Source organism: Pseudorasbora parva, chromosome 7, assembly GCF_024679245.1.
Source record: "Pseudorasbora parva isolate DD20220531a chromosome 7, ASM2467924v1, whole genome shotgun sequence".
NCBI classification, from domain to species: Eukaryota; Metazoa; Chordata; class Actinopteri; order Cypriniformes; family Gobionidae; genus Pseudorasbora; species Pseudorasbora parva.
This window is the reverse complement of record NC_090178.1, coordinates 13,968,822-13,990,818: the sequence shown is the minus strand read 5'-3', so window position 1 is coordinate 13,990,818 and position 21,997 is coordinate 13,968,822. Positions and strand designations below refer to the sequence as shown.

General features: G+C 40.0%; 1 protein-coding gene across 1 annotated transcript; it reads right to left on the bottom strand.

The window, feature by feature from the left end:
- Window positions 1-13,555: 13,555 nt before the first annotated feature.
- si:dkey-23o4.6 (retinol dehydrogenase 12) lies at window positions 13,556-21,904 on the bottom strand. The gene is made up of 8 exons (XM_067448254.1): window positions 21,083-21,904; window positions 20,902-20,989; window positions 20,243-20,377; window positions 19,979-20,170; window positions 17,257-17,418; window positions 16,096-16,215; window positions 15,512-15,716; window positions 13,556-14,516 (listed from the first exon to the last, which is right to left on the bottom strand). Exons 2-8 carry the CDS (start codon window positions 20,966-20,968, stop codon window positions 14,411-14,413), a joined length of 987 nt encoding a protein of 328 aa, XP_067304355.1. The 5' UTR covers window positions 20,969-20,989; window positions 21,083-21,904; the 3' UTR covers window positions 13,556-14,410.
- Window positions 21,905-21,997: the final 93 nt, after the last annotated feature.

Here is a 21,997-nt window from a genome sequence, read left to right as displayed (position 1 = left end):
CTGTAATTCCTCACCCTCAGCATTAACAAGTGTATGTGTCAATCAACAAACATGTGGGCACTGTATCAATAACAGTGCATACATTAGCCGAGCAGTAATGTGAAAGACAAATCTTGCTCCACCCTTTATCTTTACTCAGAGTAGAAAGACAATCTGCATCATTAGACACAGGTTAGATGGAAACGTACACAATAGAAAACAACAAAAATGTATTTTTTGATATACAGTATACATCAATAAATATTCATACTTACAGGTTATGGAAGATAAAATAGACACTTGTAAAATGATGCCTGGAGGACACTAAGTACATTTAGTTGAGGACTGTACTTAAGTACACTTTTTGAGTATCTGTACTTTACTGGAGTACAATTTTTTCAGGATACTTTTACTTTTACTTCACTACATTTGAAAGACAAATATCGTACTTTTTACTCCACTACATTTCTATCAAGGTCGAAAGTCGTTTCTGCAGCAGCTCTGAAAGTCGGTGGATGATTTTTTCCATCTTTAAAAGTTTTTTTAGGTGTTGTTGTTTCAGACAGTCTATCAGGAATCACTCTTATAGGGTCATATACATTTCCCCAACTTTTTTTGAACGCTGATCAGTTCATAGCAAAATGGAAAAAGACGGTTCTTAGGCACAGTGTGTGCACCCATAGCCATACTTTGAAAGTATGTTTCAGTTTTTAAAAAAATCAAGATTAGTTTAGTTTGCATACACTTGGTGCATGTGTTATAAAATATTAAAAATATAAACATCTGGGAGAAAGAGAAGAGTAAAATTGGGAGAATATCAGATGTGTATCAGTGTATTGGATCCGTGCATTTGGCCTTAAAGTGACAGCAGCTTTGTAAAGAGCTTTGTAACTTATATACAAGTATTTAAATGAGTTTAAGTTAGTCGTATGCTAGTATGTCAGATGGAGCATCACTGAATGGCTTAAACCATGATGACAGTGTGCATTTATACAACAATAATAAAATAATGCATTGGCATAAAAAAGGAAATTTACTTTTATACTTAAGTACTTTTGAAAACAAATACTTCTGTAATTTTACTTGAGTAAAAATCTATTTGTACAACTTTCACTTGTAACGGAGTAATATTTGACCAGTAGTACTTTTACTTTTACTCAAGTAATAGAGTTATGTACTTTGTCCACCTCTGAGTATTTATTAACATTTGTATACCTTTCTTTTTAATTTATAAAAGTTGTAATTTATTGAGACAGTCACACCATTAAATTACGAAAATACTAACTATTAATTTTTATCTTGTGTGACAGTGAAAATGCCATGTCATGTCAACAACCCGTATCCAAACAAAAAAACCTAACTTGACTCTGCCAGTTATATAATAATATCAGACACCACCATGTCCAGTCAGTTCAAACCAGGTCACTGGGTTTGAGATATTGACCTGCTCCACTGCAGAGCAGCTCTGTTTTGTGCCATGTGATCTTTCTCCATCACAGACAGACAGTTTTTGTTTTTCCATTTAGAGCACAGTGTGGTCACTTGAAAATGTCTGCCGGCTACATTAGGTTAGATAACACAATCGAAGCTCTTGAGATCAATACAGCCTTCTCTTTCACTCATTACAAGGCCTGTGATCATGCACCAATGTCACAGTGACTTTCATCTGATGTTATAATGAAACATAAAATGTAACATTTCAGATTGATTGGTTTATGAATCTGGAAAAATATGGATGAGAGAGCATTATTTTGATTCAGTTTGTAATTATAAATGCACTATTTTTAATTACTGTAGTTTGCACTTGTTGTCAAGAATATAATTCATTGTGTGTTACAAAGGAAATATGTAAGAGAAAAATTATGTCTGTTGACCGACCATTCATTTTAATTTGTATGTACAGTAATTCTTATTTAAACAAATATATAAAAATGTTCATAAATTAATAAGAGCCTCAGATGCGTCTGTTTGCTTGAGTTTTTCAACGAAAAGCTGAAATAAAACTGAAAGGGCTTTTAGATTATCTGAAATGTAGCGTTTGCCTGTGTCAGTAAACAGGGAAGGTTATTTGGCTAATGTTCTGGAAGGTTCTCTCAAAGTTATGAACAAACATTAGGCTATTTTAGTAATGTCAACAGAACATTTGTCCAAAGTTATCTGGTCTTTAATAATGTTCTCAAAACTTTAGACCAAAAACATTATTTCAATTGTTCATGGAACTTGTAAATGTTACTACTTGTGTTCCACTAAAGAGAACATTCAAAACATTCCCATATTGTGGTGAAAATTATCAAATGGAATGTTCCCTAAACATTAGCTAAACAAAAACAGTTTAAATAATTTAAAGGGATAGTTCACTTTAAAATGAAAATTCTGTCTTCCTTTACTCACCCTCAAGTTGTTTCAAACCTGTATGAATTTCTTTCTTCAGCTGAACACAATGGAAGATTTTTTGAAGAATGTCAGTAACCAAACCGTTAACTGAAGCCATTGACTTCCATTGAATTTTTTTTTCCTACTATGGAAGTCAATGGCTCCAGTTGACTGTTTGGTTACTAACATTCTTAAAAAAGAATCTTTCCTTGCGTCTGAAGAAAGAAATTCATACAGGTTTGAAACAACTTGTGGGTGAGTAAAGGAAGACAGAATTTTCATTTTAAAGTGAACTATATGAAAACTGGAAGTCTTGACCATTCAGAGAACATTCAGGCATGTTCATAACTTAATCACAATGTTAGCAAAATGTTGTTAGATAATATCTTTGTTAGCTAGGGGGATGCTCATGTGTTTTGAGTCTTTTAGCATGTTGCTAGCTGGTTGCTAGCAATGCTATAGTCAGTCACTATGGCTAAGATGCTTTCATCAGTGCAAGTCTTTTTTTGCAAGTCTTTTTGACCCTAGAAATCTGATAACTTTCCTCCCCTGAATAATCCACATGATTTGAGGTATAGGCTATCAGTGGGGGAAAATGCACTTGGGCTAAACTGATTCTAATGATTAAACATTGGTGCATAACTTTTTCCCACTAATTGAGAAAGAGCCAGAGCACAGATATTAGTAGTTAATTGGCAAAGTTACTGTAGTGATTGGTTACAATACCATTGACAGGATTGTTCTCCTGTAATTATCACAATAAAGGAATGTATATTTACAGTCAGGAGGTTTACTTCCTGTTCCATTTGAAAGATGTCTGAGGGGTTGATTAGGTCTAAATGGATGGGATTAAAAATTCATCTGTATTGATCATAATGCCTGAAAAAATAAAAGACTGACACTCACCAAAACAACAATAGAAAGGTGATTTCACAAACATGTATAAAAATGTATAACATAATGTGAAAGAAATAAGATTAAATTATTTTAAATGTAAATGACCTTTGTTAAGTATAATATTATACAATTATATATCATACAATTTCCTGTAGGTCTAATGAAAATATTTTATGTTACAGAGAAAGAATTTGGAAGGAAAATGTACTTAAATATCACGAAAATTGTGATAATATAGTTTCCACAATGGTTTTCAACATTTTTTGAGCATCAAATCAGCATAATAGAATGATTTCTGAAAGATCATGTGACACTGAAGAAAGGAGTAATGATGCTGAAAAAATAAACTTTGCCACCACATGAATGAATTACATTTTTAAATAATGTTCAAATATTAAACAAATATATTTTTTTAAATACTGTATTTATTTTTTTATTTATTTTTTAATGTAGAATTGGTGAGCATAAGCATTTTTTAAAGCATTAAAAATGTATCCACCTCAAACCTCTATATATCATATATATTTTGAATAGGTAAATAGTAAAACTTTTGATTTCTTTCAAAAACACATGTAATATTGTAATATTCTATCTTGTGAGTCCAGTGTGTCTTACACTTGTCAAGTTGCTATGTGCCTGATTCTAGACAGCTGGTTTGGTGACATCAGTTAGTTTCATCAAAGTTCACACAAGCACAAGATGCCATGATGAAACCTTGTGTGTACTGTATGTGTGTCAAGCCTACTGACCTGCATTTATAAAATCAGCCAGCTGTTTCTGTATCACTCACACTATATCTGTGTGTATAGTAGAAAGCAGTCCGCAGCGATTACTGTACCCAAGCAGCTGCAATCTGCTGTTAGAGATCAGCGTTAATTACACAGCAGTCCTGATGTCCCGTCCTCCTCTAAAGAGCTCCGTTTAAACTCCTATCAGACCACAGCAGATTCAGGGCATGTTTGATATGATTACGCTATTGTTCTGTGTAACCTATCCTCATAAGGAACAGCAAGGAAGAAGGACATTTGAGGAAGATGCCTCTCAAGTTCTCAACTAGAAGTTTTAAGATTCATCAGCTTATATAGCAGCATCAAATATTTGACCATATTGTGTTGAAAAATTCAGTTCGATAGCACAGTGGATAAACAAAGTCTAGTAACACTTTATTTTGATGGTCCACTTTAGACATTCAAGTAACTTTGCAGTTACATGTCAACTACCAGTAATTAGAGTCTGCTTGATATCTGCTAACACTTTATTTTGATGCTCCACAACTGACATTCTAAGTAATTCTGCAACTACATGGAAATTTATTCTAAAATAAATACTGTGTTTATATAACGTATCTTTGCTTCCTGTTTTAGCAAGGGTGTGTAGAGACTTTATATCAACTGTATGCAAACAGACACACAATCAAGCTTGTTTGCATATTGAGAAACGTCTCGGGGTATGTATATAACCCTTGTTCCCTGAGAGGGAACGAGCACTGCGTCGAAACGATGAATTTGGGGATGCTCCTTAAGCATCAACGCATCTGAAGTATGAATGAAACTAGTCCAATCCTGATTGGTGTTATGTCATGACGTAGATGTGACGGCATACCCGGAACCTATAAAGGGGAGGCCGGAGCATAGTAGCGTCAATTATCGCGATGAAGTAAACGCTCTCAGGCGATATGCGGTGTGGCGACGAGACGCAGTGCTCGTTCCCTCTCAGGGAACAAGGGTTATATACATAACCCGAGACGTTCCCTATATCGAGGGAACTTCGCACTGCGTCGAAACAACGAATTTGGGGAACGAGTACCCACTAGGCCACACCAAGGGTACGCCTGCCCTATTGTGAAGCTAGAGACCAGGCACAATTAGCACTGAAGCGCCGAGAGTCGCAGGGAGGTGTAGGCTTTAAAACCTAATAAACGTGTGCTGAGTGGCCCAACCGGCCGCTTCACAGATATCCTGCATTGGAACGCCAGAAAGAAGAGCCACCGAGGAGCCATGCCCCTGGTAGAATGTGCCCTAATGGCTATAGGTGAAGGCAAACCGCGCACCTGATATGCCAAGGCAATAGCCTGCACTATCCAATTACTACTAGTAGGGGTAGATGCAGGCAACCCCTTCTTAGGCGAACCAAAACACACTAACAATTGGTCAGAGATTTGGTCTGCAGAGAGGGCGCGACCTCAACCCCCCTTGGCGGTTCAGGTACGCCACGACTGCCATATTGTCCGTGCGGACCAGAACGTGGTGCCCGCGGAGATCCAGGAAAAAACTCCTCAGAGCTTTGTAGACCGCCATCATCTCTAGACAATTTATGTGCCAGGAGGAATGACGGTCCTTCCACGGACCTCTCGCAAAGCGGCCTTCCATGACCGCGCTCCAACCAGTAAGGGATGCATCTGTTGAAACGGTCTTCCGGCAACATGATGCTACCAGCACTGGTCCCTGGGACAGAAACCAGACTTTCTTCCATATGACTAGAGCCCGAAGGCATTTGCGCGTTACTCTGATCAAACGAAAAGGGTGGAGGGAGAACCCCCTGGTCTTTAGCCACCACTGCAGGGCCCTCATGTGCAACAGGCCGAAGGGAATAATGTTGGACACTGCCGCTAGGTACCCTAACACTCTCTGAAAGTGTTTCACAGTGATATTCTGGCCTAGCTTTATTCCTGAGACTACCGCCAGAGTGGTCTCGGCTCAGGGGATAATTGTGCCCGCATCGAAATCGAGTCCCATATAACCACCAGAAAACTTGTTTTCTGGGCCGGCTCCAACACACTCTTTTTCGTGTTGAGTCTCAGCCCCAAGCACTGGATGTGTGACAGAACTACATCTCGATGTCGAACTGCTATCTCGTACGACTGTGCCAGAATTAGCCAGTCGTCTATAAAATTCAGTACACGGATGCCCTGAAGTCTCAATGGAGCCAGAGCTGCATCCATGCACTTTGTGAACGTGCAAGGGGAAAGAGCTAGACCGAACGGAAGTACACGATATTGGTACGCTTCGCCCCCGAGGATTTTACCTCTTGTTCCATTACCCGAACCAGCTGTGGCACCACTGCAGTCCATGTCACCCCATTGAATTTTGGAGGGGGGTGTTCGAACTGCAGTCTGTACCTTATTTCTACAGTACGCAGGATCCATGTTGATTTATTCAGAAGGCATTTCCATGCGCCGAGATAATCTACTAAGGGAATCAGCCTCTCAAGGCCGACCTCGGGTGTTATTCGAACCTCGTTCCCAGCCCCCTGAAGCGGAACCGCGGCAGGGAGCAGCTGACAATGATTTTCAGTGTGTGGGGACAAGTGCCGTCCCATCGCAGGTCTTTTTCGAGGCGACTGGTACAAGACTTGCCCATGGGAAAACGATGTGGCCCGAAGCATCAGTGATGGCGGGATTACCACATCGTTTTCCCAGGAGCGACATATGGAATGCAACCTCGGTTGCCCCCGCGCGGGAGGGACCGCTCTTGGAAGCCCTGTCGCGGCTAGTACTTCTTCCCAGCAGCCTTCTTAGCGAGAAGGACGTTCCTCAGATCGCCCTTCGGCCTTGAAGCTCTAAAAGCGACGCTCTCTTTTTGCACCTGCCGGTGCGAGGAGCTGGTTGACGGCTGAGGCTGCCCACTTGGGACAGCCTTGCCCTTAGAATGCCGAGGGAGGAATTGTCGAAAAGCTGCCGATTGTTTTTTCGCCTCCTGAAATCTGTAGGAGGCGAAAAAAGGAATCGAAAAGCTGCCGATTGTTTTTTCGCCTCCTGAAATCTGTCGACGACGGTGTTAACGGCATCGCCGAACAGACCCGAAGGTGAAATCGGGGAATCCAAGAGAAAGGTTTTGTCCTTCTCTTTCATCCCCGACAGATTGAGCCAGAGATGCCTCTCCACAGTCACCATAGAAGCCATGGAGCGGCCGATGGCACGGGCCGTCTCCTTGGTGATGCGGAGAGACAAATCGCGGACAAATTCCGGAGCTCTAAAATATCCTCAGAGAGGGACCCTCTCCCTCATCTAGTTCTTTGATCGATAATGTATGCAGGGAACTACCAGCCCGCCCAGCCGCCATATATGCCCTGGCCACCAACGCGGATATATCACGGCATGGCTTGGTGGGCAGTACCGGGGCTTTCAGGGACGATGCCGATTCAAGCGAAAGATAGCTTGCGGGAGCATCTTCCACCTGCGGCATCGTCCATTAACCAGCCTCGCACGCCCCCAGCACGTTAGAATAATCCAGTACTGGGGGATTGGAGACACGCGCGGAGTATGGTTTACTCCAGGACCTGCACAACTCATTGTGGAAAAAACGGTCTGGAAAAAACAGTAAGCCCCGGCGAGGTGCTGGAGCCCGGCGAGAAAGAAAGCGATCATCCACCCTACTTGGTGGCTGGATCTCCTGCATTTCTTGTGGCCAATCGATGTTTAATTTGGCCACTGCACGGGTCAGCACCTCAACCAGCTCCTCATTGACGGGTGGATGAAGTGGCGACACAAAATCTTCACCACCCGCCTCGATGTCGAACTCGTCTAGTTCCTCAGAACTAGAGAGAACGAGCATCGGACCGCCCACCCCGGGGGAAGAAGCCGCAGCGCGGGCTTCCACATGGGGAGGGAGATCATCTGAACTGTCAGCGGATGATTGAGAAAGTGCCTCGGCAGTCTCAATCTCTGCTGACAAATCCAGCTGTGAACCCCATGATCTGCGACGCCGAGCCGCCTTGGCGGCCGTGGGTCCAGAACCACAGGGTTCACGGGGCTGACCGCTGTCATTGAAAACGGCCAGCCGCGAGCGAAACACTTTAAGCGTCAGCTTCTAACAATGCTCACAAGCGGCTCTCGAGAGACATGCTAAACGCCCAGACAAAGCACACACAACGAATGTGTGTCCGCACCCGACATGAAACGGGGGCACGGAGGCACACATCGTCTAAACTCGCTACTTTTATTCGCCATAATGATATATATTTATATATAGTTGGACAAACAACAATAAATAGATAGACAATTTCACACAGGGCGTTATGCTGAAGAACGATAACTGATGCTATTATGCGCCGGCCTCCTTTTTATATCACATCTACGTCATGACGTAACACCAATCAGGATTGGACTAGTTTCATTCATACTTCAGATGCGTTGATGCTTAGGGAGCATCCCCAAATTCGTTGTTTCAACGCAGTGCGAAGTTCCCTCGATATAGGGAACTCCCATTCCATTACAAATATTATTATTTTTTATGCATTTGCCATTTTAATAATACATAGTAACGTATATTGTATTCATTGCATACATTTTGTCACATTTCCTCAAATTTTGTGGAGAGTCAATTTTAAAGGTCTCATGAACTGAGAAATAACATTTTGTTTTTTTTATTGAGCTTTTTTTTTAAGGATATCCTGTAAGTTTAAGAATTGAAAACGTTCTTTATTCCAAAATCAGCTTTTTTGGTAACCAAGCCCTATCTATGACAGATAAGTGAAGGCCGCATCTGTGGGACTGCCCCACCCATTGGCGTGTTAGTGAGATGATGAGGAGAGAAAAGCAATACAGGATGGAAAACAAATAACATTATATTCCAAAAGATCCTAATGTTAGGACTGTGGTTATTTTCAACAATGTCAATGTCTTAGTTGAGCATTATTTATTTGCATTCGGTACATTTCCAATTTTGGTGCAGGCTTTTACAAAATGGACTCGACAGTAACTCCACAACATGTAAGTAACCGTGTTAATCCCAATGCCTAATCTGTGACCAGTGATTTCTGTTATAATGATTCATGTACAGTCAGATGTTCTTTGTATGAGTGTCAGCAAATCAAACTAGTGACTTGAAATGGTCAACTCTCACATTGTTTCTCTTAGTAGAATATAATCAACACTTTTCACAATTAGTTAACCTTGAGAGCTGTAATAGTAAAAACATGCTAAAAGTTTTCAAGAAATTTACACTTGTAATACTTAGTTATATGCAAAGATGTTAGCCAATCACAGCAGTGGGCGTTTACACTGAAGTCTCACAAGCAGAAACGCCCCTTAAAACAGTGTTCAAATCAGAGGGCTAAAATCACCATTGGAAAAAGGCCTTTTATTTCTAATTTATGACAATGTTTTAATGTAAAAATCATACTAACATTTTAAGTGCACCACAGGAAACATTATAAAACAATAAAAACAATGCCTTTCATGACCCCTTTAATGACCTCTTTAAGAGATTTTTGCCCTGACAACTATAGTGAAACAAGTAAAAACAGGCACACACATCAGTATCCTCATAGGACTTAAAATCCCTAAGCAGGTGTGTTTGTAGGGGGTGCCGTGCTGACTAAGCCGGCTGTGGATGACTTCAGTATCCCATCAGCTGTTGGTGATAACCGGCAGTCTCAGATTTCACTCTCCCTCACCTGTTCTTGCCCCTGGCCCACTGCCCTGCCATAACCTCCACCTCTCTCACAGTTGCAGCATGTTTACTGTAGTCGAATCCAAGATCATGAAGATGAGCTCTCAGGTTTCAATGGACTGTTATGCATGGCAGTTCTTGCTGAACTGATTATCTCTCAAGATAAAAACTGTTAATCTGTGAGTAAAAGAGTGATATTCTTATATCCCCCTCTTGTCCCTAGGCTGTTTCTTTTCGTGTGTGTGCGTGTACATGGAGACTCATAAATAACAGAGAGACCAAGACTGACAATAACCCCTAAGGGACTGCAAATCAGACTGGCTTGCCCGGAATGGAGTCCTATACACTAGTCCATTCTTTTTAATGAAAGTCCTCTTCATGTACCATTATTATTGGGTCTGTTGCATTCCAGCACTAAGTTGGCCAGAAAGACACGGCAGTTGAGCTGAATCAAATTCCGTCAGAGCTGGTGAAGGGCTGACTTTAATGGGGCCCCTAACGAGTCAACCAAACAGCAGTTGCTGTGACCCCTTAGCTCTTGGAGCCAACCACATTGGGACTCATGACGATGAAGCTTTTATGGTCTTTTTAGAGCTCAGCTGGTCTCCATTGAGGTTCTACTTCGGCCCTCCCGTTTCCCACAAATCCTCCCAAAAGCCTCATCAAGGCATAATGGATAGGGGGTTGAGCACAACATTAACCCCTGGGGCAAAACAAATAGAGATGGCCGGGATGACGTACTTTGATAAGAACACAGCCATGACTTAGACTCACTCACGTCTAAATTGTTCATCACAGTTTTGACTCACTTAAAGAGGGATAGTTGAGCCCGATCTGACGAAAAAGCGCATTAATAGTACGAGTGTGCAATCTCGTGGAATGTATATGCCAAAATGAATTTTGGCATGCATATGGTACGCGGTTTTTCGCGTGCATATGATACGTACTTTATGGCGTATTTTTGGTACGACCCACCCACCCCACCACCCTAATCCTACCCAAGAGCGTGTCATATGCACACGAAAAACTGCGTAACATGCATGCCATAACTCATTTTGGCGTATCCATTTCACGAGATTTCACACTCATACTATTGATACGCATTACCATGAGATCATGTTGGATAGTCACATTTTTTCTAGGAATTCTGAGTTTACCTTTTAAGATGTAAACTCACAATTGTGAGAAAAAAAAGTCAGAATTATGAGATTTAAATGTCATAATTATCTTTTTTATATTTTTACCCTTTGCCTTCCATACAATATGGCTTCAGATGCGAGAGCCGTTGGTAAATTTCCCTTAAAAATAAGCTCAACGACATGCCACACATTTGAATACAAAATTCATGTTGGTTACATGTAAATTATACCTGCAGGAATGTCACACTGGACATCTGCATCTGATTAGATCAGCACATTATGGATATTATTCAGGTCTGAAAGATGATGCTGATTCATGATACGAGTTATGAAAAATAGGTTTTAGTTTAATGCTGCTTTCTTATAATAATGTCTAAGAGAATCAGCACATCTCTGTTTAATGCTCTTGTATAAGGCCAGCGGAGACGAGAAGGCGCCGGCATTGCCCACAGGGGCCACACATGCAAAGCTCTCATTGATTGGGTTCATCTCTCCACAAGCATTAGTGCTGGATATGATGGAATGAGTTTAGTGAAGTATGCTCTGTGTCGACCATAAATGATGTGCTAATGCTACAAGCTAAATTGCGCTGGGAGTTGGATGGTTTGCTTGGCCCAGCAATAGGTTTTTAATTGGATTTCATCTTTATTCTCTGTTGCAAGGCATTCAGAAATGACGGAGGGTCTTGTGCATTGTCATGCCTTGAAGTATTTGATTCATCTTTTTTTTTTTTTTTTACTAATTATGTTTACATGAAACATCTTTGTCCTGTCAAGGTGCAGAAGTGGTTCTGTGTGCCACTATCCTCCACGTTATTATTACCAATCACTTATCAGTAATGAGCATACAAAGAATTGAATACAGGAAAATGACTCAGCTGTTTGGAAGCCAATTTCACACACAAATGATTCCCTGGGGGAAACTTCTTCAGGGACAGAGGCTCAATTGAAGAGTAAGATTTGTTATTTGCTGGCAGGGAAATCATCAGTATATTGTCTCAATCTGACAAATATGTCCAAATGTTTTTTTGTTGTTTTTTTTTTTTACATTATGCAGCACTTTTTGTCTCACACACACACACACACACACACACACACACACACACACACACACACACACACACACACACACACACATATATGAAATTGTCGTCGTAGGTGCATGTCCACAGTGAGAGACATAATCTACATTTTTTAAAAATCCAGAAATCACAATATATGATTTTTAACTATTTATTTGTATGATACAGCTGCAAATAAGCATTTGAACACTGGAGAAAATCAATGTTAATATTTGGTACAGTAGCCTTTGTGTGCAATTACAGAGGTCAAATGTTTCCTGTAGTTTTTTACCAGGTTTGCACACACTGCAGGAGGGATTTTGGCCCACTTAGATAGAGTCAGGTTTCTGGCCTGTCGCAGAGAAACACATTGAGCTCCCTCCAAAGATTCTCTATTAGGTTTAGGTCTGGAGACTGGCTAGGCCACGCCAGAACCTTGATATGCTTCTTACAGAGCCACTCCTTGGTTATCCTGGCTGTGTGCTTCGGGTCATTGTCATGTTGGAAGACCCAGCTTCGACCCATCTTCAATGCTTTAACTGAGGGAAGGAGGATGTTTATCAAAATCTCGCAATACATGGCTCTGGTCATCCTATCCTTAATACAGTGCAGTCGCCCTGTCCCATGTGCAGAACCCCCCCCCCAAAACCTGCTACCACCCCCATGCTTCTCAGTAGGGATGGTTTTCTTGGGATGGTAATCATCATTCTTCGTCCTCCAGACACGTTTAGTGGAATTATGACCAAAAAGTTCTATTTTGATCTCATCTGACCACATGACTTTGTCCCGTGACTCCTCTGGATCATCCAAATTGTCATTGGCAAACTTAAGACGGGCCGGGACATGTGCTGGTTTCAGCGGGGGAACCTTCCGTGCCATGCATGATTTCAAACTATGACGTCTTAGTGTATCACCAACAGTAACCTTGGAAACGGTGGTCCCAGATCTTTTTAGGTCATTCACCAGCTCCTCCCGTATAGTTCTGGGCTGATTTCTCACTTTTCTTAGGATCACTGAAACCCCACCAGGTGAGATCTTTCATGGAGCCCCAGAACGAGGGAGATTGACAGTTATGTTTAGCTTCTTCCATTTTCTAATGATTGCTCCAACTTTTTTCACCAAGCTGCTTGGCCATTTCCCCGTAGCCCTTTCCAGCCTTGTGGAGGTGTACAGTTTTGTCTCTAGTGTGTTTGGACAGCTCTTTGGTCTTGGCCATGTTATTAGTTGGATTCTTACTGATTGTATGGGGTGGACAGTGGTCTTTATGCAGCTAACAACCTCAAACAGGTGCATCTAATTTAGGATAATAAATGGAGTGGAGGTGGACATTTTAAAGGCAGACTAACAGGTCTTTGAGGGTCATAATTCTAGCTGATAGACAGGTGTTCAAATACTTATTTGCAGCTGTATCATACAAATAAATAGTTTAAAATCATATATTGTGATTTCTGGATTTTTTTTTTTTTTTAGATTATGTCTCTCACAGTGGACATGCACCTACGATGACATTTTCAGACCCCTCAATGATTTCCAAGTGGGAGAACTTGCAAAATAGCAGGGTGTTCAAATACTAATTTTCCCCACTGTGTATATATATATATATATATATATATATATATATATATATATATATATATGTATTTCCTCCACTCTTCAGTGCATATCTTGGACATTACATGAAATCATGATTAGTCATTCTGATGTCTGCTGCCATCTTTTTTCAATTTTTCAATTGTTAATATGTATATAATCAGGGGAAATAAATATCGAAATGCAAAATCCGACAAAGAGAAAAATTAGCAGTTGGACTGTTTTATATTGATTTTAGTCTCCTTGTTACATAACTGCAACTGTCAACACATCACAGGGTGATCATGTGATCCAGGGTCTGCTTCTTTCCAAACCATATTTTCCTTTAGTTTTCAACTGTGTTGTAATTGTGGAAGGATGCAGGCTTGTTGTATTATAATTTAAGTAGAGGGAAACATAGCATGCCATGTTTCCAAAAACACATATTTAACGCCATCTAGTGCATGGTTAAATTATAGGCCTATATCAATTCAGTTATAATAAATACAATCTATATACATCATTTAGGTATGTAATACTAGACACAATGCTCTTCTAATTTCTTTTTAAAATAATCTTACGGGAGTTTGTTTGATAATATATGCACAAGGTGAAATTACCTAAAATGTGCTGGGCACTATCATGTCATCAAGAATGAATTCTGAGAACAAAGTTTTTTAAATGGCATAACTTATTGTTGGATAGTAACAAACAGAGCATGATGTGCTTCTTGCTCTTTACCCAAAGCGGTCCACTTTTAATTGATCAGAATGTGATCAAATGAAAAAAAAACAGCCACACATCTGCTTTTTTCTTGAAAATCCTGTTCCATGAATAATGAAAAAAACAATGCTGGCAAATATGCATCTCTCGATGCAAATCATGTAATTTGTCTTGGCATTAGCTCTGCCATGACTTCCTATCTGTGGTTCTACTACTTTACTAGTATGTTTTTGGGTCACAGGATTCCCCACTAGGGGGAGCGCTTGCATTCAGGAGTGTCAGTGTTGGTTGTTTAGTCCGACCAGTAGAGCACTTTCCTCCCACAACCTTCTTGCCACCGCATCATCTTTTCCTTCTGGAGCAGGGTCTTTTTCAGCACAGTCACTGCACAAAACAAATGCACAAAAACCAGTCAGAGTTTATCTAGTTATCTTGCCACGTCTTTAAAAGTCGACATGAAACAGAAGTCTTTTGTTTCCTATTGTGTGGTATATCTGAGTGAAACTTCGTGGTGCTTCTCAAAGGAAGGCTCTGCTAAGTTGTGTCCCAATTCAGAGGCTGCATCCTTTGAAAGCTGATTGTGTCATCGTGGCACGACAAAGACTGTCCCAATTCAAAGGCACCTTCAAATGTGGCCTCCAAATGCATTCTTCATTTCCCATTAAATGAACGATACAACAGATGGGTCCTTCTCGGCTTTGTCTACGGCAGATTTCATTGCGCGTCAGTTTTTCAGAGAAATATTGCCGAATTACACTTTTAAACGCAAGTACTGAGTTACAGCTCACTCAAATACATTGCCCTTCACTAATATCGGCACCCTTGGTAAATTTGAGCAAAGGTAACTGTGAAAATATATCTGCATTGTTTATCCTTTTATCTTTTATTTAATAATAATACATTTATTAGATTTATATAGCACTTTTCAAGGCACTCAAAGCGCTTTACATTGAAGGTGGAATCTTCTCAACCCACCACCAATGTGCAGCATCCACCAGCAGCCATATTGCGCCAGAACACTCACCACACACCAGCTGATTAGTAGAGAGGAGACCGGGATGATTAGGAGGCCATGATGGGCAGGGGCCAATGGGCAAATTTGGCTAGGATGCCGAGGTTACACCCCTACTCTTTTTCCGAAGGACATCCTGGGATTTTTAATGACCAAAGAGAGACGGTGCTCTTTGACAGTATAGTGTCCCCATCACTATACTGGGGTGTTAGGAATCACACAGACAGGGGTGTCTCATGAAATAAATGTTTTTCTTCCATGCATGTTGGCCTCAATTACTGGCACCCCTAGAAATTCTTATGAGTAAAATATCTGAAGATACCCACACCAGGGTGACTAGGAGCAATTGATAAAGTATTGCATTTACCTGAAGTAGCTGCCAGACTTCCTCTCTAAGCCTTCAGTGACAGCACAGTATATAGAGGTCTGTGCACCCTGCCAGGGAGTTTTCATCAGCAGCATACTGGGCAGAGTAAGTAGAGTCTTCATCATGGGATACCATAACAGAATATGGCGATTCAGCTCTGTTCGAATCACTCCCGGATGCAGGCAGTATGAGGAAACTCCTGTACCTATGGAAGAACCCATGGAAGATTATGGAACATTTATATATGGAAGATTTATATAAGCAACACGAACAACAAGAAAGTATTCATCTAATTCGATTGAAAGGCAATCTGGCCAATCATAACGCTGAATCCGCTATTTTGGCTGACAAACAAACCAGACAGGACAGTTAGTAAATTAACATCGGCGGGGGGGGGGATCTTTGCAAAGGGTCAATTGCTTTATTTGGATATGAACTGCTTGCAAACTTGATTAAACATGGCCATTGAAACAGTATGTGACAAAATCAACAATGATGGAACAATAAAAAAGAATACAGGTTTTATTGTCTTGTTTGTTATGTTTCAAACTTGTTTGCAATACCAAAAACTGTAGTATCTATACCTTTGATTCTTCGTGCAAGTTCTTTGGAGAAAAGCACATTGGCCAGCTTACTCTGTTTATAGCTGACCAAAGGACTGTAAGGCCTCTTGTCAAAGAAAAGGTCATCAAATTCAATCTTACCTAGAGGAAAACAGTGACAAATATGGATATTTATTTGACTAAAAGGGCTCTTTTGTTTGGTTGTATTTTACTTTAACATCTACACTAGTGTCCAGAAAATTTTAATTGGTAAAGAAATAAATACTTTGTTTCAGTAAGAATGCGTTAAAATTGAACTTGCTATAAAAAGGGGTGGTTGCATGCGATTTCCCTTTTTTTAACTTTAGTTAGTGTGTAATGTTGTTTATTGAGCATAAACAGTATCTGCAAAGTTACAGCGCTGAAAGTTCAATGCAAACAGAGATATTTGGACTGTAGTTTGGACTACAACGAGCTTCTTCCCGGGTTGGTGACATCATAAACCCTTGCTAGTCACCGCAGATGTGACTTCTGCCTGTAATGGTAAGGGGCGTGCCGTATCCGGCAACCTGTGCTTGGCACTTCAGCCAATAAAAATACATGAAACTACATTTGGCCATCTAACCAATCTAAGACCATTGCATTTTTCGGAGGGATGGGCTTCATAGAAGTAGGTAGTAAACGAGCCGTTCAAAGGACAGTGGAGACAGTGGTGTGGAAAAAAGGTAAAATATAAGAAAAATATGGTCTTTAAAAAAATTAATTAAAAAGAAGACTTATTAGGACTGCGTTGTTATAATGCGCCCCATAAACACAACCAAGCCTAGAAAAAAACTACGGAACCACCCCTTTAATCAAAGAATCCTGATTTTTTAAAAAGTTTCCACAAAAATGCTAATCTCCACAACTGTTTTCAACATTGATAATAATCATATGTTTTTTTTTCAGCACCAAATAAGCATATTAGAATGATTTCTGAAGGACCATGTGACATTGAAGACTGGAGTAATGATGCTGAAAATTCAGCTTTGCCATTACAGGAATAAATTACATTTTAAAATATATATTAAAATAGAAAACATAACTATAAGGTATATATAAATATTTCGCAATATTACATTTTTTTCCGTATTTTTAATCATTAGCACAACCTTGGTGAGCATAAAATAACTTTAGAAAAATAGTGAATTTTTGGAAAATTACCACCAACATGTGCAACACTGGACACATTCACTATGCGGCTGGGGGAGGATCTCTTTAGCATTCCTAATAGTAGATTGGTCAGAAGAAAATGTCCCAAGTGATTGACAGCCAGCTGTGTCTCAAAGCCATCCTCTGTGATCAACTTTGGACACATCATCACACCTGTCAGAAAGAAAGAAAAAATGTGTGTCGCAGTATGTCTACACAACCAACCACCAATTGCACAATGGTAAAAAATCTTTTTGTAATCCCATAAATCATAAGCAGTGTCTCAAAACAAGACATATGCATAGGCCCCACCCACGACTGCTGACAGACTCTGCCCTATTTCCATAGACCCCGCCCCCAGTGAGCTGTACACAGTCCGCAATGTTTTTATCTCCTTGCCAGAGCATTTAACAGAAGCATTCGAGTAAGAAGTGTATTCAAGCTACTAAAGATAACTCAAATTGAGTTTCAATCAATTCATAATTTCATAATTTTCTGTTTTACTTTTGTTGTTTGATTCATATTAAAAAGTGCACTATGTAGTATTTTTGCAGTAAAATATCCAAAAACCACTAAGCCAGTGTTATATATTTTGTTCAGTTGAGTACTTACAATATCCCAAATGTTTCCAACTATTTGTAAATTGTGAGAAAATTGCTATTTTAATCAAGGAGCCGCGACCTCTGAGCATAGTGTCTGAGGGAGTCTCCTGTCAATTGCGTCATATCTGCGTTACCCTCGGTTAGGTTTCCGGTTTTATTTGGCAGAAGCACTTTACTCTTAGCAGTGTGAACAAGTGTCACAGCAGCCGCTGAGCGAACGCACAGAGTAACATCATAACATCATTTTATACACACTCAAATGTATCTAATATGATAAACAGAGCTACGTTACCTCATACTCATGACCGGAAAAGCGTAAATAGCTCCGGTGCCTGACGACTGTGTCCTGTCATAATAAAAGTCCCGCTGCTCACGAGGCATGTGTTGTTCTTCTCATTAACAATTGCTCCAGTGGCCTTGCTCAGCTCCACAACACCCTGTCCTGCTCTGCTTTATACTACAGTAATTTGAATAACCGCATCCATCAACATGATTTCTGTCGAGTCCTAGCCCAACTCTTTTCCACCGGCTGTGAGGGGAAGACCACATGTCCCAAGAGGCTGTCCTCAGGTTATTTCACCCAAAAATGAAATTTATGTCATTAATGACTCACCCTAATAACGTTCCGCATCTGTAAGACCTCCGTTCATCTTCGGAACACAGTTAAAGATATTTTATATTTAGTCTGACAGCGTATCTAAGTGTATGCACACTATAATGTCCATGTCCAGAAAGGTAATAAAAACATCATCAAAGTAGTTCATATGTGACATCAGATAGTTAATTAGAATCTCTTGAAACATCAAAAATACATTTTGGTCCAAAAATAGCAAAAACTTAAACTTTATTCACCATTGTCTTCTCTCCCACGTTTGTTTTCAAACCTTAAATAACACGGTCTTACGGGTGTGGAACAACATTAGGGTGAGTCATTAATGACAAATTTCATTTTTGGGTGAACTAATCCTTTAACAGCATATTTGCAGTAGGTACTGTATATTATGCTGCTTTCACTTTAATACACAGGTCTAATACACACATGCGATTTGACACTTGTTGACTTGTTGTTTGCATTAACAGACCGAGTGTGTTTATGTGAATATTGTGTGTTTTTGACATAACATTATGTGTACTTGACAGTTTAAAGCAAAATAAGACATGAAAGAGAACTTAGTTTAATACTCACAGGATGCGCCGTCTGACATTCAGCATTCTGTGCGCTCAGAAAACCGTATATATTAGATGTTTAAGGCCTGTACACACCGGGACAATTATCGCACACGCTTACCTCCAGCATTTTTTGGCGCGTCTGTGTTCACACCCAATTGATTTTCTTGAGAGACAGTATTTACGTTCTTGCCAAAACCATTCACAAACTTTTTGCTAACTGACAAGCAGCATTTGCAACTCATCTTTTTTGTCAACTTACTTCCTCTTCGTCGTATCAATGTGTGCTCAGCAAGATCGTTTTGTGCATGAGTGCCACCACGTCGTGTTTTACAGTAACTTCAGTAGCTCCAGACACGTGAACAAAGGCGCCAATCTCATTGGTCGGCCAGTTTTTAATGTGCCGCATCAAAAAAACAAAAACAAACCCAAGGCGTTTTTTTTTTTAAAAATTGCACTTTTACATCTTGGGTTTTGCACATCAGTATGCACACTCACATTGGCACCCTTTGTTTAGTCATGAGTCACGGTGAAAATTATCCCTGTGTGAACAGGCCTTTAGACTAATATGGCTTTAAAACGCAGATAATAAACTTTCACAATGATGAAGAGCTACAATGTCACTTGGGTGTGACCGCGATGATAATCAAAACTCAACCGATGTTTTAGTTTTTGGCAGAGTAGTGAGGCAAGAGCTGTAAAGACTCAGCCCTCTTCTGGAAAGTGGGGTGGGAAACAGCAGCTCATTTGCATTTAAAGATACATGCACGAAAACAGCATGTTTTTCCTTCCACTCTAAAACGGGCATTTACAACATAGTATGATAAATTATCTGTGGGGTATTTTGAGCTGAAACTTCGCAGACACATTGTGGGGACACCTGGGACTTCTATTGCATCTTGTAAAATAGGTCCCCTTTAAAATCTCTATATTTGCTTGCATCATTCTTGTTAAATCTTACCTACCTGCATTGTTGATGAGTATATCCAGCCGTTCTTCTGTGGATATGAACTCTTTGGCAAATTCTCGGACAGAATAGAGAGAGGCTAGATTTAAGTGTCGGATGACTACGTTGCCATTTCCTGTGGAGCGCCTAATATATTCCGCAGCGTTCTCAGCACGTGTCAAGTCCCGGCAGGCCATCATTACCCGAGCTCCTGCACACACATTTTTACTTATACACTGAAAGTAAGGGAATAATAGATGAGGACTCAGGTATTGTGCCATACCTCTACGAGCCATATCTTTTGCAGTTTCCCTGCCAATCCCAGTGTTGGCACCAGTGATCACAACTGTCTTTCCATCCAAACGAGCATAGCTTTTGCAGACACCACCAGCTATCCATTTTCGCAGCAGCATAAAGCCTGTATGATAGATGTATTACATACACAATACTTAATGAAAGTCTCTTATATTCAGCAAGGCAGCATTTATTTGATCAAAAATACAGTAAAAGCTGTATTCTGAAAAAAATAGTACAATTTAAAATGTTTTCTTATTTATATTTTAACAATATTTCAAGTGAGAGCAATTTACTGCAGTAATTATTGCAGTCTTCAGTGTCACATGAACCTTCAGAAATCATTCTAAAATGCTAATTTAGCATGCAACATTTCTTATTAGGCCTATTATTAAATTGTGGTAATTGTGTAATAGTTCAAAAGAACAGCATTTATTTGACAGCCATTATAAATGTCTTTGCTCTTGATCTCTATTTACCCGTGTTGAATAGGCTACGTAGGCCTATTTCTTTTTAAAAATTCTAAATTATTTCAGAGAGAGAGAGAGAGAGAGAGAGAGAGAGAGAGAGAGAGAGAGAGAGAGAGAGAGAGAGAGAGAGAGAGAGAGAGAGAGAGAGATTTTAAATAAAGACACTTGTCAAACTTACTTATCACTGCCAGCGCGAGGACAGCGCCATAATTCAATCTATCAGATGGTGTGACTCGATCCATCATATCTCATGTAGCAGGTGTAGGCTACAAAATGAAGAATAACCCTGGGTTGTTGTGTCCTGTGCAGAATGCTATATATAGGTCTTAAGCAACAACACCAACAGCTTAGTGGCCTACCTGCTGTCCACTTCGCCAACTGGCTGCTTTAGCAGCAGATTTCATTGTTATGAAACGTTTATCTCAGCATCAGTTTCAACTTTCTTGTAATAGTTGTCATATAGTGTGGTTTTAATAATATTCAGCTCTGAGAGTAAAATAGGCCTGGGACATTTTGCGGTATTAAAAATAATCTGTATGTTAAAAAATAAAGTACAACATCAACAAAAATGTATTGGTTCAGTCGGATATCGCGCTCCTTCTGAGTATGTTTTTGATTCACTAAAAAGAATCAGTTCAGATGAATCATTTGTTCGGTAGTACACTGGTCGCGCCATCTGTTTTTGTTGCATCAAAAAGAACCGACTCAAAAGAGCTGTTTGTTCATGTATCTCCGCTCGTTTGTAGCGGCTTTGCAGTGAATCAGAATAGTAGTGTAGTAAACACTGCAATGTGATGTTCCGTCCACACTGGCGGAAGGACGCGCTTTTGAGAACCGTTAATGAAACCGTCCATCCATCCATCCGTTAATGAGACCAAATCAATATAATTTGTTTCCATTATCTTTTAAATTGAAACCGGTTCTGGAAAAGTACAGGCTTTCCCTATCCTATTTATCAGTGCTTTGTACATGTAAGAGGAATATTCCTATTTTTAACAAATATTTTCATATGGGATATATTTTAAGTGATCAATAATTTAAACTCTTGAATTGAGTTGAAAAAAGACCTGTCTATGATGGTTTTAACTGTTTATCCACAAAACTCCAGCACTGTGTAAAATAAAATCCCAACACTATCTTCTTGTCACTATTAGCCAGCAGTTGGTTAGGTAGTGTAAAATGTTGTCGTTACAAGGAAGGAAGCCATTTTCTTGTTCCAGTAACCACTCCTCCTTATTTCAGAGATTACAGCCAATCACAGGTCCGAATCCAAA